Source organism: Haemaphysalis longicornis, unplaced genomic scaffold, assembly GCF_048455015.1.
Source record: "Haemaphysalis longicornis isolate Haplotype H1 unplaced genomic scaffold, Haemaphysalis longicornis Haplotype H1 scaffold_6, whole genome shotgun sequence".
NCBI classification, from domain to species: Eukaryota; Metazoa; Arthropoda; class Arachnida; order Ixodida; family Ixodidae; genus Haemaphysalis; species Haemaphysalis longicornis.
The window spans coordinates 57,508,235-57,536,008 of NW_027526407.1; the positions used below are offsets into that span (position 1 = coordinate 57,508,235).

The 27,774-nt window shown below is 48.6% G+C and overlaps 1 protein-coding gene across 6 annotated transcripts in view; it reads left to right on the forward strand.

The window, feature by feature from the left end:
- LOC144142747 (uncharacterized) overlaps positions 1-27,774 on the forward strand; it is a 140,361-nt gene that overhangs the window by 104,124 nt on the left and 8,463 nt on the right. For all 6 annotated transcript variants that reach the window (XM_077674433.1, XM_077674436.1, XM_077674434.1 and 3 more), the window contains 3 exons: positions 2,505-2,719; positions 5,775-5,919; positions 10,786-11,109. In XM_077674433.1, the coding sequence (XP_077530559.1) occupies positions 2,505-2,719; positions 5,775-5,919; positions 10,786-11,109 (684 nt within the window). The remainder of the gene's footprint in view (positions 1-2,504; positions 2,720-5,774; positions 5,920-10,785; positions 11,110-27,774) is intronic.

Below are 27,774 nucleotides of genomic sequence, written 5' to 3' on the forward strand. Positions count from 1 at the left end.
CGACTCAACAACACGCATAATGGCGTGTAATGGTGCTCTGAAGTCAACTCAGCCGACCCGGTTTTCAACAATGGGGTCAGCTCCTGTTAGTTGGGGAAGTGCCGTGGACCAGACGCTGACGCTTCGACGTGGAGTACGTATGTACGCACGTAGGGAAAAAAAAAATCGCTCGTAACTAAACACGCGTCGTGTCCTCGGATAAACAAGACGTAGCAGAACAAATTTTAATGACAGCCGTAAAATCTGCGCTGCTTTCCGCTGTGAGATTGCAGTCGACGGATACGACGACGTCTCTCCCAAATTAAAGACCAACTGCCCTCAAAATTTCGACCTCTTCAAAACCCTATTTCCATATAGTCTGCTTAAACAGAATGCGAGATGGAAAATAGGACAGCTGAAATACGCGTATGCAAGGCGCAAACGAATATCAAAAATCGGGGTGTTTGAAACGGAAATTGAGAAGAACGCGGCCATTACGGCCATGCCGAATTGTCTTGTAACCGGCGAGCGAGCGGCCGGCAGGCGCTCACAGCGAGTGCAGCTCGACCGGTTCTCCTGGCTAGCCGAAGGAAAAAGCACCCGGCAGGCCGCAACGTCACTTCCGATTTACGGCTGTTTGCGCGTTCCGCCGGCAGGTGCAGCGTCGTCGGCGACTGAGTTATTTTAAATGTTTCCAGCTGATTAACAAGGCATTTCACGGGGTTATCAGTCATGTTCCAGTTATTTTAGATGCGACTGCATCTCATTCACTCGCCTTGTCCCTGCATCCGGCGTCGTCGGCGTTGTCGTCGTCGGCGTCCGCCCCTCCCCCATTCTCCTCGCCGCGCCAGCTGCGCTCTCCGCCGCTCACCCCCTCTCATCTCCGATAGCGAACACTCTCTCGCGAGGGGCATTGGATTGGATTCAATTGGATTGGCTTGGATTGGCTTGGCTTGGCTTGGCTTGGATTGGATTGGATTAAAGTGGATTGTGTTGCGTCATAGCCGCGGCAGACGCACTGGCGCCGGCGCGTCCCCTCACCGTTACGCGCGGTATGAAACACGGTGCCTGCGCCGCTCCGCTCCATCGTTCCAGCGCCGTTCCTCCGCTGTCCAACGCTGCAACGTGAACCCCCTATGCATAGCATCTACACAGGGGTTCCCGCGAGGGGAGGTGGGAGTTTTTTTTAAGGGAAGCTTATACGGCCAGGGTTCCGGGTCTTTTACGAAAAGACTTCCGAGGGGCGCCGCTTGTCCTTGAAGTGCGAGGCGTTGGAAAACGACCGTCGCGGTGCGCGTTGTAGAAGAACGCGGTCACCACCAAATTCGACCGAAGTTCAAGACAAAGCTTATACATCGTATCACTTGGGTAGAGCGTTTTGAGTTCAATAGATTCGCGATAATTCAAACTCGGATGATTAAAACTTTCGCTTAATTTAAACAAATTTTAAAAAGTTTGGTTGGTGGGAGTGTTTTTCAGTGGTACGTACTGCAAGATGAGAATAAATTTGGCCGAGGTGACATTTGAGTGCAGTTGGCCTCTAATCGAAGATCTGGTAGTGCATCTTTAAACGTGCGTGAGCGTCTCGTCTCTTTCGAAGGTCACAAACTTGAGGCTCGGGTCCGATATGCGCAGGCGTCGCTACTGTTTCAGAAGCCCTCAAAGCGGCGTTTCTCACTAGTCGCTTCGCGCACAGTGCTTAGATCGCCTCTATCACGTCAGCGGAAGTTTAGTGGCGCCATCCTTCAAAGAGGGCCGCCGTCTAGTTCCGCTTCCGCCGTTTCCGGAGGACATGTTCTCTTCCGCTTTGCCTTGCATTTGTCGAGGCGTTGGGCGATAGCTTTCACGGGGGGGCAAATACGTGCACGCTTGTACGCGCTGGACCAGAGTCCAGAGCCTCCCAGGTACACCTTGACACTTCCGGTATGCAGTCAGCCTAATCCCGTAGACAGCTTCTTGGCCTGTCTATCGTGAGTGCAAGTTTTTTTCAGTGCAGAGCACTTTAGGGCATCGCTGTGTCATCGTAGCTTGCACGCTGGACCCAAGTAGGGCCACACGGCGTTCCGTCGTCGCGGCGTCCCACAGAGGCTTCGAAAGCCGGGCGGTTTATAGCCACAAGCGTTCGAAACTCGCGAACCACTGGCGCTTGTCATACATCTACTCGTCGTTAGCGCAATGATAACTGCAGGTACATTTGAGGCAAAATATACGTGATTAACCGGCAGCGCCTGCGTTAATTTAGTTAGGGACGCTCGTTGGGTTGGTTTTTACGGTAGTAGGCTAAAAAAAGTGGAAGTGCAACGCCGCCACGTGAGGGAGGAAAAGCAAGCATAAAAAGAACAGGACTCCCGCTGGCGCAGTTTCAGGCAGGGGGTCGCGAGCACTGCGAAGGCGGGAAATTTAAATTGCATTGGGTGGTAGCAGTGAGCGGATGACGGCGCTACAGCCCATTATGGGGAATCACTGCTCGGCGCTTCCGACGGCTCTCACATTGAGTGGAACGGCTTTTTTTTTTTCAACAACAGGGGAACGACGAATTAAGTGAGGAGCAATGGATGTTCGCCATCAATGACAACTTGCCGTTCATGATGCGCCTCAAGAATTCGTCTAGCATGGACGCCCACGACCTCAAGATCGTCAAGGAGCTTGTCCACGGCTTCTTCAGCATGCCCCGGACCGATCTGGTCGTCTACATCTTCATGCAGGCGATCGCCGAGCTGTTACGCTATGACTACAACCGGTAAGGGTCAGCCAATGTTGCCAACCGTAATTCGCATTTCTGGGACGTTTGCTTGTCTGTTGTGTTCGGTTTGCGTTGTTTTCTGGTGTAATTGGCAGATAAAGGAACTAGAGCTCTCCCATTACCGCCGGGAAGGAAGGCCAGCTAAGCCTTTAATGGTGCAGGCGGGAATTCTTAAAAATTACGCCCATCTTCCTGCGAGGGAACCCTGATGTGATGCGACGCATCAGGGGGGAGCGTTTGGACTGACGCTGGTATTTGATTGCGTCAGTCCACTCGCTGAAGGGACTGTCGCTTCCATGACGTCTTCATCGGAAGAATCAAGTCAAGCACGGAGTCGTCAAGCAAAGTAACGCGGAATCGAACGAGAGCAAGCGCTGACTGAACCGCCGCAGTGCGCTACCCGCTTTATATTCACAGCGCCTGAAGGAGAGAAGACAGCGGAGGAGACTCATTCCTCTGTCATAGGAATCAGTAAAACACGAAAGTGAAATGTGCAGTGAAATCTGCAGCTGAGCATGATTTGCGCGTCTGCGGCTGTCTTGTGGGTGTGCTTGGCGAGCGACTTCCTGCTCCCTGGTAGCTTCGGCAAATATGTACTGGCGTCATTTCCGGGATGCATATGACGTCAGTGAAATGTTGGGGTATCGCGGTATAAAATATTTTTGTGTTAAAATATAAAACCCGAAAACAATGAACTTTAAGTGTAACGTGCTCTTTAGTACTAAAGGTTGCTTCCCCACAAGAAGACCCTGTGTGCAGGGATGCATACTTTACAGGCCCCTTGCTTCCTTGTACTGGCGTCATTTCCATGACGGATATGACGTCAGCGAAATCTTCGTGTGTCCGGGAATAAAACAATTTCGTGTTAAAAGTCGAAGAAAGTGTTGTAGGGTCCATTTAATATTAGTAATTGTGTGATAGTTACAAATTGCCAAATAGTAAAGCGAACGCAAATAGAAACTAGTTCTATTTGCAGCAGTATACAGCAACCACCGATGAATTGCTTCATCGGTAGAAGGGTGTGAAAAGGTTGGCATAAAAGAGAGGGAGAGAAAGTAAAATGGTAAAAAAAGCGACGAAAAATAAGAAATAATCACAATTATGCTGAATGTGGCATGAATGTGAGGAAAGAGTTCAGTCCTTTTTTGAATTTGCCAATTGATTTGGAAATTGTAATTTCTGGTGGTAGTGTTTTTCAATCAATCAATCAATTTTTATTTGACGACTGCAAATTCATACAGGTGCCAGGGGGCAGACAAAAAGCCTGCGATACGCGGCTTGACAAAGGTCTGCGCCCCCTTAATAGTAATACATTGCTGCATCATGTAGCAAGATAGAACCTGACAAGGCGGCTGAGCATGCGGTTTCGGAAAACGAACGTCCATGTGTATGCGCTATCAGAAAGCGGGCCTCTCCAAAGCTGCACCCTATCCGAAACATGATTTGGACCTCAAGCTTATACGAGTGATAAGTCGGATAAGTGCGTTCAAAAAGAAGGAAGCGGTTGAAAATCCCTCCTAAATTGTCTGTCACCTCTATTTCGCGTGCCGAAAAGCTTCCCTGGTCATTCACTTTTGGAGGGCTCGCATGGCCAGCTATCCTTTAAAATACACCTGCTCAGAAGACGCTTGTCAGTGCATCCGAACGTCAGGGAAGAGCTGCAAGATAGCTTCGCTCAAAAACAAACGAAAACTGTAGCGAGCACTCTCAAAGACTCAACTACCCGATAAAGTTACAATAGAAAGATTTAGCATAGCGGTTAGCGTACGCTATACTACCGGCGGCGATCACAGGGACACGACTGGCCATGTGCGCATTCGTTCCGGTAAGGGGTGGCTCTCCTCGCCGTGCCCGAGAACGCATGCGCAGTCGGGTCCTGGTACCCGCCGCCCCTAGCGTAGCGTAGTGTAGCGAGTCTTTCAAGCCGGCAGCCACCAGTGAAGTGGTGATGATAGTTTCTTACCATGTACACTAGAGAGGAATCTGGCGCTAGCGTCTATGCGGCTCACCTCAAGGCAGTCTGACCCGCCGCGGTGGCTCAGTGGCTAAGGCGTTGCGCTGCTGAGCACGAGGTCGCCGGTTCGATTCCCGGCCGCGGCGGCCGCTTTTCTGATGGAGGCGAAGAGCAAAAACGCCCGTGTGTACGAGATTTCGGTGCACGATAAAGATCCCCAGGTGGTCAAAATTAATCCGGAGCCCTCCACTACGGCGCGCCTCATCGCCTGCGTTGCGTCAGTGCGTTAAACCCCACAATCAATCAATCAAATCAATCAAGGCGGTCTGTGTCGTCATGAGCCGCCGTTACTTAGTGCGAACCTCTTAGTTTCATCATTGGCTTGGATTGAAACGTTTTGACCGCAAAGTTAAACAAAGTGCCACAATAACGCGAAGAATAGTGGGCAATTATATAAGTGGAAAAATAAAACAGGTTGTTTTATAACGAAGGAAAAAAGAAGTGAAGCGTATTTTGCCTGAACGGTTGTGGCTGCTATTCTGCGGTGGAGGGGGTAGTTACGAATAATGTTAATATTTGGGGAGGGGGACTCATTAGAGACTGTTATGTTATTATTTTACCATTATTTGAAATAATAAGTTGTTTGAGGAGTTTGGAAAGCTTTTGGAGCGGACCTATGAAACGTCGCTGTCATGTTGAACCGGTGCACTGACCGTCAGTTACAGTTTAACAAAACTTGCTCCTGAGCGAGTTGGGGAAAAACTCGAAGAAAAAAGAAAACTTGGCGTTAAACAGTCTGGGCGATGACAAGATAGGACGGAAACAGGCGCCCCTATCTGTCGTATCTTGTCTTCGTCGAAGTAGGTTTTCCTCTTTTCGTCAGCTACAAATTTCGCGGCGGGAAATTACCCGCCCAGTCATACGTCCTTCAACTGCGGCATGACAAATGTCACGTACGATCACGCACGGCCTGTTTCACCGAACACAGCTACAACAGAACAGAAAGGATTTCGGCTTCCTTGTAGTATACTTACTAAGAAACTCTATGCCATCGAGATCCTTCACCATTTGAACACATGAGGGCGCGTTGTCACGCAGGATCAAGCATCCCGAGCTGACGTGCCTGTCGACCGCGTACAATAACTTCAACGACCCAATGACAAGTCTGTTTGCAGAAAAGCATGTGAGTCAAGACATCCTGCAGAGCTTCAGAATCTTCTTCGAGAACATTAAGGAGACGGTGGTACGTTCTCTTCTTCTTTCAGACATGTTCGTGTCGTGTCTGCAAACAATGCGGCGAAAGTTCGGGAAACCGACTCGCCACATTTAATAGTGTCCAGCGTTACCTGCTGTTTCATAGTACTACGTCACGTTCTTTTCGTTGTTGAGTTACTTCTATTTTCTTGTATTAAGTGCGAAGCACTTTAGGAGGTTTCCCAATGTCGGTGCCGCCATCCGGCGTTCTCCGTGCGCACAGCTTTGTAGGCCATCTATCGAGAGCAGCGCACAATGATGATGATGATGATGATTAGTGGCTTTCCCTTTGAATCGGGGCGTCGGTTGTCAGCAACCGACTTGCCAGTTTTAATACGCCTACTTGCCCTACTCCCAGCTAACCTAATAGATTTGCATCCTCCCTCCCATCTCCCTCTCTTCCCTGTTTTAAACTCATCGCCTCCACCCCCCCTTTTTTTTCCCTCGCTGTTCTAAATTCTCATCCGTATGATTACACCGCCTGCGTACCCATTCTTTCCCAACGTACACCCTCCGCGCGCCATCTGGGGAGAGCGCAGCAAACTGCAGCAGTAAAGAGCGCGAATTTCAAAGGGTACAAAAAGCAAAAACAAAGCAAAAACCATAAACTGTCAACGATAGTTCGCGGAAAAAGAGCAGTTGCAATTACAGCTGAAACACTTGCAATTACAGTTGAGAGGGCGCTGCGGTGCAATGCGTATTAGGGTGCCTGAATGTTCCTCCTCGCCCGCCCCTCCGTGAAGGGTGGAGACATTCTTTGCAGGGTCCCTCGCCGCCTCGACCGGTTTTCGGAGCTACCGACCGCCATTACCATCCCCGCTACTGCGGCGGAACCGCCGAATTGTGCAGCGGCCGACGTGCTGTCACTGTGTGGCCGCGATTAGCGGCTCAAAATGCCTGGTTGCTGCGTGCCTCTGTGCACAAACCACTGCAGGAATGGTTGGCGAATGTTTCTGTGGTGGTATCTTGTGCAATATTTTTAATTGATCAAGTGAAGGTGCTGAACCAGACACGTACTTTTGGGATTTCATTGCATCATTTTGAGTATTATAACGAGATGTGGCTGTGTGTGGCAAACTGGGAGACTTGCTGTTGTAATCAGTTCCCCTTTCATGACTTCTCGCTTTGTTTGGTTGTGTTTGTTTGTTTTTAACTTTTTACCAATTGATTCCCAATTCTTTTACTTTTAATTATTAATCGATTGTGAATCGATTTTTCTTTTTTCTGATAGTTTTCTTACAAGTTCCCTTCCTCCATTTTTGGAGGTAGGTCCACTAGAGCTGTGCACGGGCCCGGGCCGGCCCGAAAGCCCGAGCTCTGCCCGACCCGCGGGCCGGGCTCGGGCCGGGTAGCACGCAATATTTCGGGCCCGGGCCGGACTCGGGCTTGAACCGAAAATTTTGTCGGGCCGGGCCGGTCCGATCCGGCCCGGGCAGTTCCTGAGGCACGGCTATCCTGTGCAGCAAATTCTAAATTGTTGGCAAGAGAAAGTTTTTTTGTTGATATTTCAGGTAACGTGAAAACAAAAAAAAAGGAAGTGCTGATTCACTACCGCACAGTTAAAAGACATGATAAAAAAACGATTGCACTTAGAAAGCCTTCACATCAATAAAAGAAACGTCTGGGTCCCACCAGCTTAGTTCGTGCTGCTGAGCACGAGGTCGCGGGTTCGATTCCCGGCCGCGGCGGCCGCTTTTCTGATAGAAGCGAAAAGCAGAAACGCCCGCGTGTACGAGATTTCGGCGCGCGTTAGATCCCCAGGTGGTCAAAATTAATCCGGAGCCCTCCACTACGGCGCGCCTCATCGCCTGCGTTGCGTCGGCGCGTTAAACCCTACAATCAATCAAATCATCAGCTTATTGGGAGAGAAGGGGCCAGGAAACGAGGACACTCCAGCCACCGACTACAACATGATTGTAGTTGCTCTCTCCTTTTCGAAAACAAACAGAACAAACGTGGCCTGGATTTCGCAGTGTGTGCAGAGTTTGAAGAACCAATTTTCTAAGCAGAGCCCATAATTATTTCGCGTAAGAATTTCAATAGAGCCATGACTAAAGGCAAGAAAGAACTGAAGCGCAGATAAAATCATGCTGCCAACGTAACTAGAGGGAAAGACACAAAAATTAAACGGTGAAACCGGACGCATCGTCTGATCAAATTTCAGCAAGGAATGGAAGAACGCAAGGTGCAATATCTGTTGAAGAACTACAATAATAAAAAAAATCCCCTTACTCGGAATCAGTTAAGGTATCCTCGGGTGTGCCTTGATTTCGAAGGCTGGCAATTACACGGCTACCGAAAAAAAAAAAAAGCTTCTAAGTGAGGATAAGTTGTACAAAGTTCGATCCAAGTTTAAAGGAAATTTAAATCTTAGACAGTCGTATTCGCTTTGTGCTTACGGTTTTTAGGTTAACAACAAACATCTTCAAGTTCATGTTAATATCCTGTCGGACTAGGGGTGATATTTAACAACACTCTGGCGGGCTCGGGCCGGGCCCGGGCCGTGTCTCTATCGGGGCGGGTCGGGCCGGGCCTAGAAATTTCGGCCCATGCACAGCTCTAAGGTCCACCCCCTCACCCAAAATTAACTTCTGCATTCTGCGCCTATATTTACTGTACCTATTAAATGGCTTCGCCGATTAGGCATTTTTGTTCATTTACAAAGCGTTTACATTTGGTGCTTCTTGGCAGATTTTTCTTTTTTTTTTCTTTATGTGTTAACCGCGGTGCTTTAGATAAGCCTCTGCTATTTCGTCCATTCACTTTTAGCTTTCGTTTTCCCCTTGGAGAAATAACTACATACACTACTACAACAACTGAGTCCTCGCTTCGCCATTTGCGCATTATCTCGCATATACAAGGTATGCTTTTTACGGCTATGATTTTCGGCAAAGAAGGCTCATGATTAATATCAGTTAACTGCGAAATCAGACAGACTTAGTGGAAGAACAGGGCGATTCATGTAACATACCTCTCCCGCGAATTCTTTTCACAATACAGTGCCGGTCGAACGCACTTATATAAGACGCAACTTTTTTCGCAGATGAGATTTAACACCAAAACTAACGATCAAGAAGCGAGCCTCATTGATGCTTTATTATGCGTGTTACATTTAAAAGTGTAGAGACATTGCGCTGACTTAAGTTTACAAACAAAAAAGTAGGAGACGCACGTATAGGCGGTGGGCACGGATGCGCCTCTGTGCGCCGTGTTTCTCCCGCTATTTCGTCTTGTCGACTTAGCTAGCGCAGTGTTTTCACTGTTAAGACGTACAAACAAGCCCACAAATAAGTTCTCCTTCCCTCTGGAAGCGGTTTGTGGCCACGGAATGCGTGTGCATATAAGAATCCGATAGGACATCCCCGTGCTTGCAGCGCGCTTCCCCAGCGGCGGGGTTCAACATGGCGGCTTCCGTAGCAGACGACGCAGTTGTCTCCACCCGTCACGGAGGGGCGGCGAGGAGGAACATTCAGGCACCCTAATGCGTATAAAAACGCGTTCCGGAATCAACCGACGGCCATCAGAAGAACGTGCATGGACCTCGTCTTTGCCAAGTGCAATCTAGCCCCGCTCGAAGAACCACTCCCTGTCTCTGCACTTCACCGATCACAAGGCAGTGATCGGGGAAGGGAAACGCAACCCGGAACTCGTCACAACGTACCACCAATACCGTCAATAACACAGTGTATATATACACTGCACACACGTTTCTCCATTCATTAATGCATTTAACGCGCGATAATTCGCGCGTTTATTGTCCCAATTCGTCACAATTTTATTGTCCCAATTATTGTCACAATTTTATTGTCCCAATTCGGGACAATAAAATCCCACATCTCCACGCCGTGAACGATGCCGAGGGTGCTAAACTGGGACGCGAATTGCCTTTCGTGTGGCGCTTGTCATTTACACTGCATTTACTGCACCCCATAATCATTTAAAACTCAGAGTGCATCAGCACGCACGGACGATGACGCTCATCACACAGACAATACACAAATTGCGTCCCAGTGCTTCGCACCCTCGGCAACAACGTTCACGGAGTGGAGATGTGGGATTTTTTTATTGCTGCTACGCTACCGGTTCATTTATAACGTACGCTTATTTCTGTACCCTTCAAATTCACTCGAAATAATCAAATTTTCACTGTCATGTCGCGTTCTAAAAAAATTGCGCAGCTTGCCCTAGTGGTGCTAGGCTTCGTCTGAGCCCAGCCTGTGGCACCTCACACGGATTTGAGAACTTGTCGCTAAAAGTTATAAATAAATAAATAAATAAATAAATAAATAAATAAATAAATAAATAAATAAATAAATAAATAAAAGATTCCTAACAACTAAACAAATAAAGAAACAACCAATTTTTAAGCATATTTTTTTATTTCAAATGGCAGGGCATCGCTTTGAAACCGTTTCGACAAACAAACAAACAAACAAACAAACAAACAAACAAACAAACAAACAAACAAACAAACAAACAAACAAACAAACAAACAAACAAACAAACAAACAAACAAACAAACAAACAAAATTACAAAATTAAAAATAAAAATACAAAAATAACACCACATAACAAAATAAAAATAAGCATATTAACAAATAAATAAGTAAATAAATAGATAAATAAACGATAACCAACAAATAAACAAAAAAACAACCATTTTTAGCATATTTGTTTATTCCAAATGCCAGGGCATCACTTCGAAACCATTTCGACAAACAAACAAACAAACCAAGAAAAATAACAAAATAGCAAAATTACAAAATTAAAAATAAACATACAAAAATAACACCAAATAAATAAAAAATAGGAATATTAAAAATAAAGAAATAAACAAACAAATAAATAAATGCAGCTGCAGAGTGCGTCGACGTTCGACTGGATGGACGGCACGACGCAGACGAAGGCCATGGTGAAGGTGCGGTCGCTGCAGCTGCGCACCGTGCAGACGAGCCACCAGGAGGTGAACCCGGACGAGGAGGCGATGGCCACCGACTTCCTGACCAACTACGTGCGCATCCTGCGCTACAACAAGCAGCGCGCCAACCGCTACCCGGAGGAGCGGCACGCGCTCCAGCAGCAGCTGGGGCTCATCATCGGCAACGTGCGCGTCGACCAGCAGGAGCTGACCGTCTCCGTGCCGGCCACGGCCCTCCTGCCGCCCTACTACTACCCCAACGTACGTGGAACAACAAACGACGCTCTGGACAACGAACGCGCGTAGTGGGACACGTTTATCCGCACCCCCCGGCGTTGAAGCTGCATTTCCACGCGAGGCGGTGAAGACAAAAAATTGGGCCCACCTCCCCGCGAGGGGAACTCGAGTAAATGCGTCGCATAGGGGGTGGGTGTATTGCGTTAACGTTTAGTGTTTGGGGAGTTGGTGGTAGTGAATGCGTTGTATCAGCAGCTTCTTGACGTAGTTTGAATGAGTCAAGGATATAAGGCGCGTTCGTAGCCTCCCATTCTGTGTCGGCTTTGTAGCGCAGTGGGTAGAGCACCGTGTACATCGCGTTCCGCCCGCAGGGTCGAGGTATCGAAACCAGGCGCCGGATAGTATTTTTTTTTATATAGTGTAGGGGGAGGAGTGCGGACTACGACGTCAACGCGGGTGACATCGTGAGTTACTGAAATGCTCTGCATTTAAAATACAGGCTGCTCTGTCCCGCTAGCTAACAATGGTGCCACCTTCATCGCAACCTTCGGGCAGATGATCGGCATATTAAAGGGGCAGACAACCGGGTTTTGTCGAGGATATTTTATCTACCCCGAAGGGAAGGGCATCACTTAAAACACCTCAACACGAAACGGTTTGCTGACAGCGTAGAGTTTCTTAGTAAGTATACTAGAGAGGAAACTGCGCCTGGTAAGCCATGTCGTCGTGGGGGTTTATGGGAAGACCCCCACTTTTGGCTTGGGCTTAGCATGATAATTGGATTCTTAAAAGCGGTTTTGGTATTTGCTTTCTTCACTATGCATTAACACGTCTACGAGGTACGGGGAGTCTGAAATTCGTCCTGTTCTGTGGTAGGCGTGTTCGGTGAAACAGCAGCCAGTGCGTGATCGCACCTGACGTTGCTCACGCAGTACTCGAAGGACGCATGACTGAGCGGGTAATATGCCGCCGGGAAATTTGTAGCTGACGAAAAAAAGAAAACGTACTTCGACGAAGACAAGATACGACAGACACGCGCGCCTGTATTCGTCCTATCCGGTCATCGTCCGCAGCAAGTTCTGCTAAACTGTAGCTGACGGTCGGTGCACCGGTTCACCACGAAGGCGACGTTTTCATAGGCACGGTAAAACAACTTTTCAATCTCTTCAAACAACTTATTATGGGAAAGAATGGTAAAATTAATAAAATAAGATTCTCTAATGAGTCCCCCTCCCCCCCCCCCCACCCCCCCAAGTATTAACAATGTTGCTAACTACCACCTTGGCCGCAGAACAGCAGGCACAATCGTTCCGGCAAGAATATGCTTTACTTCCTTTTTCCCTAGTTTTAAAACAGTCTGTTTCATTTTCCACTTACATAATTGCACACTATTCTTCGCGTTTTTGTGGCACTTTGTTTAATTTTGCGGTCACCAAAACGTTTCAATCCAAGCCAGTGATGAAACTAAGGCGAGCGCATGATGTAATGGCGGCCCACGGCGATTCAGACGGCCTTGATGTGAGCCGCATGGACGCTAGCGCCAGATTCCTCTCTAGTGTATATTGTAAGAAACTCTATGGCTGACAGCGCCCTAGAACTTTTGAAATGGCAGTTTATAGATCTATGGGTGCGTTCCAATTTACCGTTTAGACAGCTTCGTTGCCGTCTTCGCGGACAGTACGCCATGTTAAGCCCCGTTCCAATTCGAACGAAGCAGTCAACGAAGACTGCTTCAAGAAGACAGCATCGAAGTCAGCAACGATGCAGGCTACCTTCCTGTCTAAACTCATAAGTGACGCCAGCGCCACCTTTTTGCGTATTAATGTTAAAACAAAAGCACTTGTTCCTTTATTTAAATATTTAGTATAAGTTACTAGTGATGAAGATGACTTTGTTTAATTTTTTAATTACGTAACATTTGTAATAACAACGCTAATAATAGTTACGAAACCTGCGGCTTGCGCAACTCAACATGTCTGCTATGACGCTGTCGTCTGCGCTGGTGTTGCGCTTGCGACCGCGGCGCTGTTCCAATTTTATTCCTTTAGACGTCTAGTTAGACTGCTTCGTAGACTGTCTACGAAGCTGTCCGCGAATTGGAACGCAGCCTATCAGCATACGTGGCCCGCCAAAATGAATGCCGGCAACCATGACAGTCAGCCATGAGGAAACATGTTTCTAACTGCACGTGAGGTTAAAAGGGGCGTTTAAAAACTTGTCCCCGGCTAAATCAACATTAATGTGCAACCTTTTCTATTCCTTCGTGTGGTTTTTGAATCGCGCGTTGAAAACGACGGAGTTGTTTGAACACGTACCGTAGTGTCACGTTTAGACACCACACGGCGCCACCTTTCGGACTTCAGAAATTTTGGTGCAAAATTAAAATGATTTCCGCCTGTTTGTTTGGAAATTCCTTGTGGTTACCTCAGCATATAAAATGCTGGCTTTCGTATAAACTAGAAGACGCGCACTCCAAAAAAGATCGGTTGTCTGTTCCTTTAAAGTAAACATGCGAAGCAGTGGCGACGTATTAGCCACTTTACGGAGATTTTTCTATGACGTCAGAGAAGTTTGTTTAGATTGGAGGCAGCCGACGTAAGCCACCGCCAAGCAGCGTTGCCAGGTGTGGCGATTTGTCTCCAAATAAGCGGCTTTTCGGGACTCGTGGCGACGGAAATTTCAGTCTGGCGACTGGGCTACTTTATGGCTCTTTTGAGAATTGGGGATTGTATATATTCCCGGGCCCTTCCGATGCCCCACTATCCACAAAAAGGGCCTTATACGACCTCTTAGTGTATTTCAGCTGTCGAGGCAAACTAAGCAAGCAGACCTGGGGCGGTATTCTCGTAAATGTCCCTTTTGAAAACGTCCCTTTTGCGCCCCTTCCTCGTGACGTACTTCCGGTTAAGCAATGAGCGTTGGCAATAGGTTTGCCGCGCTTGCGTTTCGTCTCTTCCGGTTGTTTGCTTTAAGCCAATCAGGACTCGCCAAAAAGGACACTTTTGAAAGGGACGCAAAATGGACAAAACTCGAGAATACCGCCCCTGAACAAACTTTTAGGCGGATGACGGGGATCTGGCAAAGTCTAAAATAGGTCCCAATGAATCGTTCACTCTAACACACCACCGTACAGCGCTACTTACTGGCACAAATCGAAATCTGGCTCGCTCTTTTTAATATCCTCCACCTTATGCCGTATAAATAGCGTCAAAGCCTTCAAGCAATGCCGTCGGTTTAAAGTGGAATGCTCACGTTAAAGATCCCCAGGTGGTCAAAATTAATTCGGAGCCCTCCACTACGGCGCGCCTCATCGCCTGCGTTGCGTCGGCGCGTTAAACTACAGTCAGTCATCAAAGTGTAATGCTTGAGTAGTTTAGGGGAGGTTCAAACTTCATGCAGAGTTGTGGGAAGTGCGTATGACGATGTATAATGGGCACGCGAATGTAAAGAGGCCGCGAAAGTGGTAAAACAGGGTGTGCAGCGGGCGCCTCTTCTAAGTCATTCATATTCTTCAAACGCTTTACCTGAACGTGCATATTTTAAATGCAGAGCATTTCTTTAACTCACGATGTCACCCGGCGTTGTCGGCGTGCCTCGGCGTCCGCAACAGCTCAGCGCGCAGGCGCGCCCTCTCCCCCACTCCTCCTCTCCCGCATCACGCTACCCTCCTCGCTCTCAACAACAGGTCCGCACCCCTCCCCTACACTATATAAAAAATAATACTTACCGGCGCCTGGTTTCGATCCCACGACCCTGCGGGCGGAACGCAAGGTACATGGTGCTCTACCCTCTGCGCCACAAAGCCGACACAGAATGGGAGGCCACGAACGCGCCTTATATCCTTGACTCATTCAAACTACGTCAAGAAGCTGCTGATACAACGCATTCACTACCACCAACTCCCCAAACACTAAACGTTAGCGCAATACACCCACCCCCTGTGCGACGCATTTACTCGAGTCCCCCTCGCGGGGAGATGGGCCCTTTTCCTTGGTTATAGACAGTAGTCAACCGCTGTCGCTTTACCCCGCCACAGCAAACGAATAGAATTTGCGATACGGCTTTCTGCTTCTCTTAGTTTCTGCCTTTTTTTTTTCGGGAAGGTAATCGCGCACCGAAGAAGTTTCGAGGAGGCTCGAAAGCTTTTGATACACAGACGAGCGCTGTGTGTGTATTTCTTCACTGTTAGTCGTCGTTTTCCTCGCTGGTTTCCTGTTCAGTTGTGTAACGGGTTGTTCAAACTAGCCGTTCATTGTTTTCAAGCCATCTACACCCCCTGTAGTTCGACGTCCTTGAATGCTTTGACGGTGTGTAGGCAGAGAAACGAGTTGAGCTCTTCAGGGTATACCTCGGGAATGCCCACGCCAGTCTTAGCAACAAATGTTCCTCAAAGGGGCTGGCTAGAACGCGGCTAGAGACAGGACGAACGACACAAGGCCATCACCAGCCTTCGTCTTTCTTCCTGCGCGTCCTGTCTCTACCCGCGCTCTCCTACCATGTTTCATTGCTATAACCAACTAGCCCACATTCAACCATTGTCATCACTGTAGCGCGAAATTCCAACTTTTGTGGACTTTTCGCCCGTTTTTCTGGTATTTAAACGTCTTTCGTGGTTGCAATGGCTCTCAGCGAGTTACCACAGGCTCGTTCTTTCAAATTAAACAGTTGTATTCTAATCGTATTCGGTGACGAGGAAACCTCTATCATGCGCGCCCGGCAAAGATGCAGGCAAGCGCGTCCACCTCATGTGTAACAAGAGCGAGTGAGAGCTAGAGCGCAGTAAACCCTAGCTCGGACGTCATCGTACCCTCCCAGCCGCGCCAGTGAGCGGTGAAAACTTTCCGCTTTTGGTCAAGCGCCACCTATTGGGGTGGCAGCGGCTTACGACTTCGGGGGTTTCAGTGGGCTCCGCAACATGGAACTACGGAGGTTTCGCGCCCGCCGATTTTTAGATGCGACGCTGAGAGGAGCATCTCTTGCCGGCGGCCCTGTCCTTCCTGCGTCGTTGTCGTCCGCGTCCGCACAGCTGCGTCTCTCCTCCGCACACCCCCTCTCCTCTCGCCGTGATAGCGCGCCCTCTCCCCCAACATCTGTGGCGCGCGCGGTACCAACGCCACCTAGAGGAAAGCCAGTCTAGGTAGCGTTGGCGGAACGGCGCGCTCTCTCACTCCGCCGGTGGGCGGCGCTGTGCGCATGTGCAGCGCCCTCTCTCTCCGCTGTCTCCTCTCCTTCGGGCGTGCTGCGCATACAAGCGGAGGGCCGCGCTCCGGCCGGTCTCTCAGTCGACGGTCGTCCGCGCTACGCTTGCTCTCTCTCTCGCATTACCCGACGATTGCTCATGCAATTCGAGTAATCGACCCAACGGAAACGCACAATGGAACCCCCTTCAGCGTAGCATCACACCAGGGTTCCCGCGAGGGGAGGTGGGCGTAATTTTTTGTTCATGGTCAGCGCCGCCAAGGATGAAACTTTTTGTGCGCCCCGGGGCACTAAGCATACGCGTTAAAGAGGCCATGAAGGCAAAACACAACGTCTTTTGATTTGACGGAAAATGCCTTCGGTAACATAACCCGCGCCATTCCAGCCACGAAATAGGATTTTTTTCTTTCTGACCTGGATATCACCCCTGCTTCATCTGTTGTTTTTTAATAACTGGAATATTTGTTCGAACCTTCCCGCAAGATTGGTATCACAGTTATAGGGACAAACCAGTCCTCTTATGTACAAAACTTGTATTTTGTCTGCATGACCCATTTTGATCAATTTTGTTTGAGCGGGCTGTCCTAGTTTTATTAGATTTCCGACAGGGAATATTTTCTCAGGACGTGAAGATACTGTGTGGAAACGAAGCTGAGTATCTTCAATTTTCCATCCCGTCTCTTATTCCAGTGGGTGTTTTGATACTTGCCCACGGGCATGATTGCTTTCCTTTCGCACAAGGTCGTTCAACTTTCAAGGAACAAAAAGATATCAAACGCTGCTGAACCTCAGCGTACTCGTAGTCTGGCTGGCTTAAGTTTATGTTTCATAATTTCGAACGGCGATGAAGTTCTGCTAATTAAAGGGCAGTAAACCGATTTTGTGGAGGATACCCTCTCTAGCCAAAATCAAAGGGCATGACTTGAAACACCTTCAGCCGAAACGGGTTTTCTGATGGGGCCCTAGAACATCTAAAAGCGGAGTTTTCGGGACGAAGCCCCTTAGGGGCTGGGGCTGTTGGCGTACGTTTCGTGTCCTCGTCGTCGTAATCGTTGTCTCATATACTCACGGTACTAAAACACCGGAATACTCGTTCACGCCTCGATCTAGAACGTAACGCGTAGTAAAAAAACACCGGGACGCTTGTTTACGCCTCGCGCTGGAGAGATTCGTGTTTCAAAGACAATAGACTTTTACTGTATACCTCTACCCTCAATGATTTCATCTCCGTGGGAAAAAATGCCAATGCGCCAAGAATACGCTTATACACTGCATGCTTCGTCCCTACCCAGGTTTCACGTTAGCGGAGATGGCCCGGGATTTTTAGACGTACCGGCTATACGTATGCTGCCAAAATGAATGCTGAAAACATATATGACGGTAAGCCGTGCGGCAAGAAACTTTTAACTGCTCATTTGATAAAAAGAGACATTTAAGGACTTGTCAATAGCCAAAACAGCAATTGAATGCAGCATTTTCTGTTCTTTTTGGCGGGTTTTGAGATCCCGCATTGCAACCCCCGGAGCTGTTTGAATTACTCTAGTGTCACGTTGACACATCAGGTGGGGCCACATTTCAGATTTCAGGCAAATTAAAACTATTTCCACCAATTTGTTTATAAATTCCTTGTGTTTACCCAACTACATAAAACGTTGTCTATCACGTGAGCAAGAGGACACAGACTCCATAAAATCGGTTGTCTGTCTCTTTAAAGTGCATCGAACCGTATTCTTTATTCGGCAGTTCGGCAGAATTCAAATAACAACTGGGCACTATTCGACCAATGTTAATCAATTGGTGAACCTCTGATTTCATGTTTGTCTAACACAACTTATTTACTTGTTGAGTCACTTACCATGCGACAATCAGCGTCTAGGCAGAACGTTATTATTTATAAATAAATGCCCCGAGGCGGCGCTCTGCAAGAAAAACAATTCTGAAATAGTGACGGCGATAGTGAAGTTTTGTGCGGGGCCGTCGAATTGCTTTGGTGTAAGCTAGAATGCCTGCCTTCCTCGGAACGTATCAGGGCAGCCAGCTGGTTGGTGAAACGGCCTAAAAATCATCGCTCATTTGACTGCGCTAAAAGTTGCCCAAGAGGGCTGCAGCTTTGTGGTATGTTTTTTAAAGGAGCCATGAAGACAAAATACATGTTGGGTTTATTAGAAAGACTGCTTAGTCCCGATAACGATGATACCAATATCATTGCAATCTTCGAACAAATAACGGAGATATTAAAGAAAACGTGTGAAGCAGTCGCGACCCCCTAGCCAATTTCCCGCAACTTTTCTATGACGTCACAGAACCTTGTTTGTGCGATTGGTGGCCGCCTAACTGACCTGTCGCGACGACACATGATTGGACGTCTGTAATGGGGCCTCTAGTTCCATTTGACCGCATCACTTGAATGCTAACGTGCAGTTAACGCACTGAAAATTATGTTTTATTGTTGGCCCGTATGACGTCATTCTTGCTCATAACACGTCACTGTGGCGCAAAATTTGAAAGTTTTGAAATACTTCTTGCTTTTCTTTCGTTAAAAAACATCTTTTGTGGCTCTAATGGAACTGAGTGAGATACTGAATCCTAGTTCTTTCAAATTAAACAAAGTTCATGGCTCCTTTAGGCACAAAATGCTGACTGGGGAAAAAAATGTATGCCTCTTTACGGAGCTCGCTTGCAGTATTTAAACGACAAAGGAGGAGGAGGCGGTCAGTGACCTCGGGGGAAACACAGCAATTTTTTGTCGTCGAATTTGTGTAATAGTGAAAATTTTGGACAGCCTAGCAGTGGTGGCACGAAGACTGGGCAAGCATCAAAGCTGGAGGCCCCACCTTTAGCTTACTCTTGGTTTGGTCAGATTTTCTGCGTGGTGTCGCCGTTAGCGCCCCAAAGAGCCACGAACACTCGGTCATTAAAGGGACCTTGCAACACTTTCGATAAGCTCTTTGTCTTTCCTTCGCGTCTGGAAGAAGTGCGAAAGCTATAGTTATCGCGAGCACGGAGCGGCACTGCGTGATTTACTCGTCGCACCAGATACGCCTTCCGTTTCTGCTTTGTTTTCGTGGCTTTATTTTTAAAATTGCTATCGAAAAGCGTTCGCTGCTGCAACTGAAGGAAACCCGGCCAACAGCCGCTAGATAGCCTCAGTGACGTAATTCGAGCCGTCGAAGAACGTGAAGACCGGTAAAGAGGGCAAAATATTTTGAGCGATTTTCCAAGTTATCTGATGGGCATAGAGCAGTAATTTTTGTGTGAGGTACTTTTCGAGCCCCTAATCCAAGCACCGGGTGGTTTGGGTGACTACGTTCTGCAAGCATTTATTATTTAAAAAAAAAGTTGAAAAAAGTGTTGCAGGGTCCCTTTAAAGTATGTACAATATACGCATTCCCGACGGCCTTGCGGTGAAGCTCCAGGAGTAGCGGAGGGCGCAGCGGTACGAGCGTTTGCTGAAAATTTTTGGACTCGTTCGGTGGCTACCGTTCGGCTTGTGTGGTCTCGCACGTGGGACGCTCATGAAGTTGATTAACGCTATTGCGCTTCTAGGCCTTTTGGCTTTTTTTTTAAATGCAGAGCATTTCTTTAACTCACGATGTCACCCGGCGCTGTCGGCGTGCCTCGGCGTCCGCAACAGCCGTTCCAGGTGCGCCCTCTCCCCCTCTCCCCCACTCATCTCCCGCATCACGCTACCCTCCTCGCTCTCAACAACAGGTCCGCACCCCTCCCCCTACACTATATAAAAAAATAATACTTACCGGCGCCTGGTTTCGATCCCACGTCCCTGCGGGCGGAACGCAAGGTACATGGTGCCCTACCCACTGCGCCACAAAGCCGACAGAGAATGGAAGGCTACGAACGCGCCTTATATCCTTCACTCAAACTACGTCAAGAAGCTGCTGATACAACGCATTCACTACCTGTGGGCGGAACGCGAGGTACATGGTGCTCTTCCCACTGCGCCACAAAACCGACACAGAATGAAAGGCTACGAACGCGCCTTATATCCTTGACTCATTCAAACTACGTCAAGAAGCTGCTGATACAACGCATTCACTACCACCAAATCCCCAAACACTAAACATTAACGCAATACACCCACCCCCTATGCGACGCATTTACTCGAGTCCCCCTCGCGGGGAGATGGGCCCTTTTTTTTCAATTTGGGATTAATTATTCTCTTTGCGTCGTCAAAAACGCACCACTCGTCGCCAGAAGCGATACAGCGGGCCACCCTGCGGCGCATTTACAAAGCCGTGCTTGTACCAGTTGTATCGCGCCTCCGACAGATGGCGGCATGAGTCCCGCCCGAGCGCGGGGAGGCAAAGCTACCGTGGTGCCGGCGCTGGCAATGACGTCATCGCTCGGCGAGGTTTTTGTTCGCACGTCGGCCGTCCCAACCACCATCTTAAATTAAACATAATCGCTGTTTAAATAGTAGAAATTTTCACAAAGTACCATCACAACAACAAATAAATGCCTCGGTTCTGAGAAATCGGCATCAGTTTGAGCTGCCGAGTTGCTGCATGCGCGGTTGCTTTAACCGTTCCCTTCTAGTGCACATGATGTGGCATTGGACATTGTGCTGACCTTTGCAGGGGCGTACTTGGACATGGGTGTTCCACATGCGGCTTACCAGAAAAAAAAATTGCGGGAGACGCCTAGACATTCCTCAGAATTGAAGGCGAAGGAAGGCTTAGTTGAACTTCCTGTACCTGTCCAATTGTTGCGATTTGATTTGATCGGGGCCGTGGTGAATTTACGAAATGTTTCGGAGCAACATGAAAATTATGGCGCGGTGGGTGGGGACGCATGCTGAACCACTGCGTGAACGACAAGACGACAGGGCGGCAACAAGACAAACGCGGCGCATCATGTGTCCTCTTGCTGTCGTTCTGTCGTCTTGTCGTTTGCGCTGTGGTTTAATACGCTTCAAATGGTATAGGCTGCTTACACCCTCCCCCTCCCCCTCACCCACCCCTGTTCTTCACCTTGCTCACAAATACTACGTTTGTGCTACACCAAACTGCCCATCCCGGCCTCCATGATTTGCTGACGCCGTGATGCCTTTTGCCCTTTTTAGCGCACAAGGTTGCGTACGGGCGCTATAACTTGTAAGAGCACTGTTATCGCCGGGGATAAGGATCCGTTTTCAAGGTCAAGGTTCTAGATGTCTATTCTTCAAGCGAAGCTTGTGTTTACTCGGTCGTTTCGTTGAAGGACGTGATGTCCCAAAACAACAAGCGCCCTAAAAAAAGCCTTGCACCGCTCCATCTAACGACGACGATGGTTGAACGCGGCGCTTTCTTGTGATGGATTCTTTGGTTTTCCAATCCCACACGGCGAACATGTGCTATTCTGGAGGTACGCACCACTTTTCTCGGAAAACCACAGCAACTCTCAGGTATGCACTCCGTAGGCCTATTAGGTTTGGAACGCATGGCGCGAATCGATACCTGCTGCTTGGCGTTCGCCTCGACCGTGTCGACATGGAGCAACCGAATAGACGCCGGTTTCGTAACGCGAGAGACCCAGGTTCGATTCCGGCCACAGGAAGCGTTTTAGATGCAGAGCATCTGATTCACTCGCCTGTCCCTCCGGCGTCGTCGTCGTCGTCGTCGGTGTTGTCCACCCCTCCCCCATTCTCCTCGCCGCGCCAGCTGGGCTCTCCGCCGCTCACCCCCTCTCCTCTCCGATAGCGAACACTCTCTCGCGAGGGGCATTGGATTGGATTCGATTGGATTGACATGGATTGGCTTGGCTTGGCTTGGATTGGATTGGATTGGATTGGATTTGGATTGGATTAAAGTGGACTGTGTTGGATTGTGTTGCGTCAGAGCCGTTTAGGGGCGAAGCGACTTAGCAGCTTGGGCTGTCGGCATCTCCTGTCGTCGTCTCCTGCAGTCACGGTACTAAAGCACCGCGGGACTCCTTTTTCAACACTTCGCGCTAGTACGTAACGCGTACTAAAGGAAAAGTGTATAATGAACAAAACCGGCACAAAATAAACTAACATGATTTGAAGACTCGTGGAACGCTCCCTGTCCGCTTGAGCAATCGTCAAGCACAGGCAGAAGCTGTTTGTAGACGGGTTATAATTGGTGATACACTCAAATACCCACCGGCTCTCGACGCTAGGCCTTATCAGGCCGGGAGGTCGGTTGAAGCAAGAAAAGGCATATTTAGCTGTTGCCGGGGCCTCGTTAATCACCGAGGACCAGCCCCCAGGGTGAGGCTCGGACAACCCCTGCCACTACCCCAAACGGGGGGAGATGGGGCAGGCAAATTGCTTAAACCCGAACTGAACAAGTGAACTGAGACGGGCTAGTTGGTGCATGATGCTATTTAGAAAAAACGGCGCCAAAAAACGATTCGACAGGGAGTAAAGACAAACACTGCGCTGAAGTGCCAACTGAGTTTCATTTAGAAGAACAACGAATATATGCTAGAATAAAAAAACAAGCAAGAGAGAAGGAAATCCACAACACAAACACACAAAATGGAAGTTGATTGCGGAAATGAAAGCATGATCGACGCATTGCACGCATCGACGCATTGCACGTGGCTGCTTTCATTTCCACAATCAACGTCCATTTTTGTGCGTTTGTGTTATGGATTTCCTTCTCTCTTCCTTGTTTTTGATTGTAGTATATATTCGTTGTTCTAAATAAAACTCAGTTGGCAGTTCAGTGCAGTGTTGGTCTTCACTCCCTGTCGAATCTTTTTTTGGCGCCGTTTTTTTCTAAGTAGCTTAAATCCGGTTCAACACAAGAGATGGCGCCCCCGCCTCAGCAAGCGCGCGATTGCTCCTCCCACTGGCGCTTCTCCGGCGCCCAATCAGCGCGCGCCGTGTGGCAAGAGAGAGAGACTTGCGATCTTTGAATACACTTGTATACTGCATGCTTCGCCCCTCCCCACGTTTCACGTTAGTGGACAGGGCCCGTTTTTTTCTTTCACTTCACCCACGATCATTTATCATCATCGTCAGAGAAAGTTGGCTTTTCTCCAGGGCGTATTGGAGTACAACGGCACCACTGAGGGCACTAAAGCTCCGCTTTAAAGAAAAAATTTCCCCGCATTTCCCCGAGGGGAAGAATGTGAAAGTGCGAATGCACGAGTTGAATTTGCGCGGTTCGGTAATGTTCGCGAAAGAGAGATCACACACACACACACACACAACTACAAAGAAAGAAAGATGCATTTATTCACAGACACCTATTTGTGTTGTCGTTGTACTTGATTGCTAGAGCGGATCTCAGCTTTGAAATTTCGTGTCAGTACTCCTTTAAGCGGGTGCATTAGCCCTTCTCACGCCCGATTCCTGGCCAATACCCCACGTGGGTATGTGCCATGCACATACACCTATTTGTGGTGTCGTTGTACTTGATTGCTAGAGCGGATCTCAGCTTTGAAATTTCGTGTCAGTACTGCTTTAAGCGGGTGCATTAGCCCTTCTCACGCCCGATTCCTGGCCAATCCCCCACGTGGGTATGTGCCTTGTCAGCGGCCAGGTAGCGCGCGCCCATCTCCCCCCGTTGCCAAGGAAGACGAGGAGATTCCTGGCCAATCCCCCACGTGGGTATGTGCCATCTCCCCCCGTTGCCAAGGAAGACGAGGACCGCGTGCACCCGCAGCTGTTGCTATGTGGACGGACGGCGGTCAACGGAATTCAGGGTCGCTTATAAAGTGCATTCGCACTTAAAACTGTTCCCGTGGTCGGAATCGAAACTGGATCCCTCGAGTTACGAAGCCGACATCTACCCGATCGCGCCATTCGGACACGGATTTCACATGCAAAGCGTTGGAGGCATAGAGTTTCATACCAATATACACTAGGGGGAAATCTGACGCAACCGTATAGGGGAGCCGCGCTTTGGCGAGCGTTCCGTTATGTACCGGGCAAGCACGTTCCACTTGTCCTTGGCATGGCTCACAAACAGGCTGTAAAGTTGCCTCTGGCTTGAAAAATGCAACAATATTACTGCAGAAGATTAATCGAATTTGTTTTATTATTTCAAAAAAACTCCCACCTCCCCTCGCGGGAACCCCTGTGTAGATGCGACGCATAGGGGGTTCACGTTGCAGCGTTGGACAGCAGAGGAACGGCGCTTGAACGATGGAGCGGAGCGGCGCAGGCACCGCGTTTTATAGCGCGCATAACGGTGAGGGGACGCGCCGGCGCCAGTGCGTCTGCCGCGGCTATGACGCAACACAATCCAACACAATCCACTTTAATCCAATCCAATACAATCCAATCCAAGCTAATCCAATAGAATCCAATCCAATGCCCCTCGCGAGAGAGTGTTCGCTATCGGAGAGGAGAGGGGGTGAGCGGCGGAGAGCGCAGCTGGCGCGGCGAGGAGAATGGGGGAGGGGCGGACGCCGACGACAACGCCGACGAAGCCGGATGCAGGGACAAGGCGAGTGAATGAGATGCAGTCGCATCTAAAGTAAAAGCTCCAGAAAGATGTATTTGTCAGGGATTATTTAGAAGCTTCATGCAAGATGAACAACAAAACAATGTTACCCGTTTTTTGTTGATTTTGGCTTCAAGACTAAAAAGAAGCCATGTGGCTAACCAAGCCAAGGAGGCGAGGAACGTCGCTAGCTTCAATGGCGCCGCTCACGGTGGCCCGTGAATGCAGCGCCAGATTTCCCTCTTGTATATATTAGTATCAAACTCTGCGGTTGGAGGTGATCATTGCGCTGCGTCGTTGCCACGGACGCCGCCATTGCTAGGCCTCACTGCACGCCGGGAGACGAGCGGCTAATTTGAAAATGGGCGCGCTTCAGATTCATGTCCATTTACCGCAACCCCATAGTCACGGACGCTATCGTTGGTAGGCCGCGCTGCATGCCGGGAAATAAGCGACTGATTTGAAAGTTGCTGATAACTATAGCGTGACAGCAGACACGCCAGTGGAAGTGGATCGTATGCAATGAGGTGATTATGTGATGAGGGGTGATTCTTTTTTTGGTGTGTGTGCGTTATGGTTTTATTTTAAGATCGCGTCACGCTCAGCGAGTGGGCTGGGTGGGGTTTGGCTTGCGTAGAGTCACGGGTTGAGTTGGGGTTGATCTGGTATGGGATAAGTTTGGTTACGGGTTGGTTTGGCGTTTTGAGCTTTCGATGCGACTGCATCTCATTCACTCGCCTTGTCCCTGCATCCGGCGCCGGCGTTGTTGTCGGCGTCCGCCCCTCCCCCATTCTCCTCGCCGCATGAGCTGCGCTCTCCGCCGCTCACCCCCTCTCCTCTCCGATAGCGAACACTCTCTCGCGAGGGGCATCGGATTGGATTCGAATAGATTGGCTTGGCTTGGCTTGGCTTGGCTTGGATTGGATTGGATTGGATTGAAGTGGATTGTGTTGTGTCATAGCCGCGGCAGACGCACTGGCGCTGGCGCGTCCCCTCACCGTTATGCGCGCTATAAAACGCGGTGCCTGCGCCGCTCCGCTCCATCGCTCCAGCGCCGTTCCTCCGCTTTCCAACGCTGCAACGTGAACCCCCTATGCGTCGCATCTACACAGGGGTTCCCGCGAGTGGAGGTGGAAGATTTTTTTTTACTTGTTTTATACTTTTACGCACGTGAGCCGCCCGCCACAGTACGAGGGCTAAGTGTCAATGATCTCCGTATCGTTAAGGCTGCCACCGGGCCTGTGACTCTACTCCCGGGCTGTCAATGCGCGCTGCACCGATATAGGGGTGGTACCACACCATCATTAGCTCATAATATTCCCATGACTCTAAACAAACACCAAAAAAGTACTGGATACAGCAGAAGACAGCTTCGAAAATACATGGTGCAATTGTAACAAAAAAAAAAGATGTGGAGTGTGCAGTGATTATTGTATCTAGCTTCCGTGTCCGACCTGAGGGTTATGTAAACTGTGCCTGTACAGTGTGTTGTACATCATGTTTGTTTCTGCTTTCGTAGTTGCTGCATTGTGATTATGTATAGTGTATATAAAGTTTTTGCGTGAGAATGAATCTAAATTTTTAATTCTTGTTTCTGATCCAGTCAAAAAGTTTCTTTCTTTTCCTTCCTTCGCGAAATTCACTTCTTTATGAAACATTTTTGTGAAACTTAAGCAAAAACGTCTCTTATTCCAGCTGTATTTATGTATCTTGTCTGCTGTGCCTTGTAATGGCTTCCTGGCCTTTGTCAAGCTGTTCAAGCATCTTTTAGCTAGGAAGTCGTCCAGTTGATTCTGGGAAAAGTAAATGTGAATCGAATTGAATTGAAAGAAAGGCCCTGTATCTGCTTGCGTGGCTCCAAATATCTGAAGGCGAAAGTTTTCTTCCGCAACTGGCACGCGGCGACACCTTCCCTTCTCTCCCTCCTCGCTCTTCCGATGATGAATGCGATGATGGTTTACGTAATTAAATTTTACCGCATTAACATTGCTGGAGCGTCAGTGACCTTCTGTTTCTGTTGCTCTCAGAGCAGCTCCAGCCGACATCTTACGTTCCAGTGTTTGGCTTTATCTCGACTCTGAAGCCATCCTCGCTCGTTGATTCTTTTTTGCTGGTAGTAAAAAAAAACAATTCCTCCACCTAGTTAAACCCACGATAGTAGAGTGGGAATCAAGCAGACATGAAGAACGTCTCAAAGGAGTTATTTTATGTCGTCTCCGCATTGGACACCCACAACTTACACATAACTTTCCTCTTATGAAACAAGACAAACCGAGATGGGAAGAATGTGCGACCACATCTTACTCCCATGTGCGAAATTTGAGGCCTTGAGAAAATAAAAAAAAAACATTTTAGGCTGTTCTACAGCGAGCAAATTCCATTCCACTTCAGTCTACTCCTAGGAGAGGATGCTGTTGTTACAATTCCCCTGTCTTTAGTTTTTTTAAAAGAAGTAACACTTCTAAACAAGCTGTAACGATGTAAAGCAATTGGTTATTATCCACAAAAAACGCCAAACCTTTTGCTTGGCGCATGATAGCCTTAGTTGCTTATGTGCCACAAAACACAACACAGCACAACACATAAAAAACAACTTAACGTGTATCAATTAAAAGGACGCTGTTACTCACAGTTACGCCCTTATGCTTTCCCTGTAATATGCTTTGAGATCTCATTGGCGCTTAAAAGCGAGGAAATGTATGAGCCGTGGCCACAGCAGTTTTCTAAGTTCGTAATGTTCTTGCCTGTTTGTACTTCGTGTTCAAGCATTCTTTCGCGCATTTTGGGGGGTGGTGGTTGAATCGACACACACACAGACAGACAGACAGACAGACAGACAGACAGACAGACAGACAGACAGACAGACAGACAGACAGACAGACAGACAGACAGACAGACAGACAGACAGACAGACAGACAGACAGACAGACAGACAGACAGACAGACAGACAGACAGACAGACAGACAGACAGACAGACAGACAGACAGACAGACAGACAGACAGACAGACAGACAGACAGACAGACAGACAGACAGACAGACAGACAGACAGACAGACAGACAGACAGACAGACAG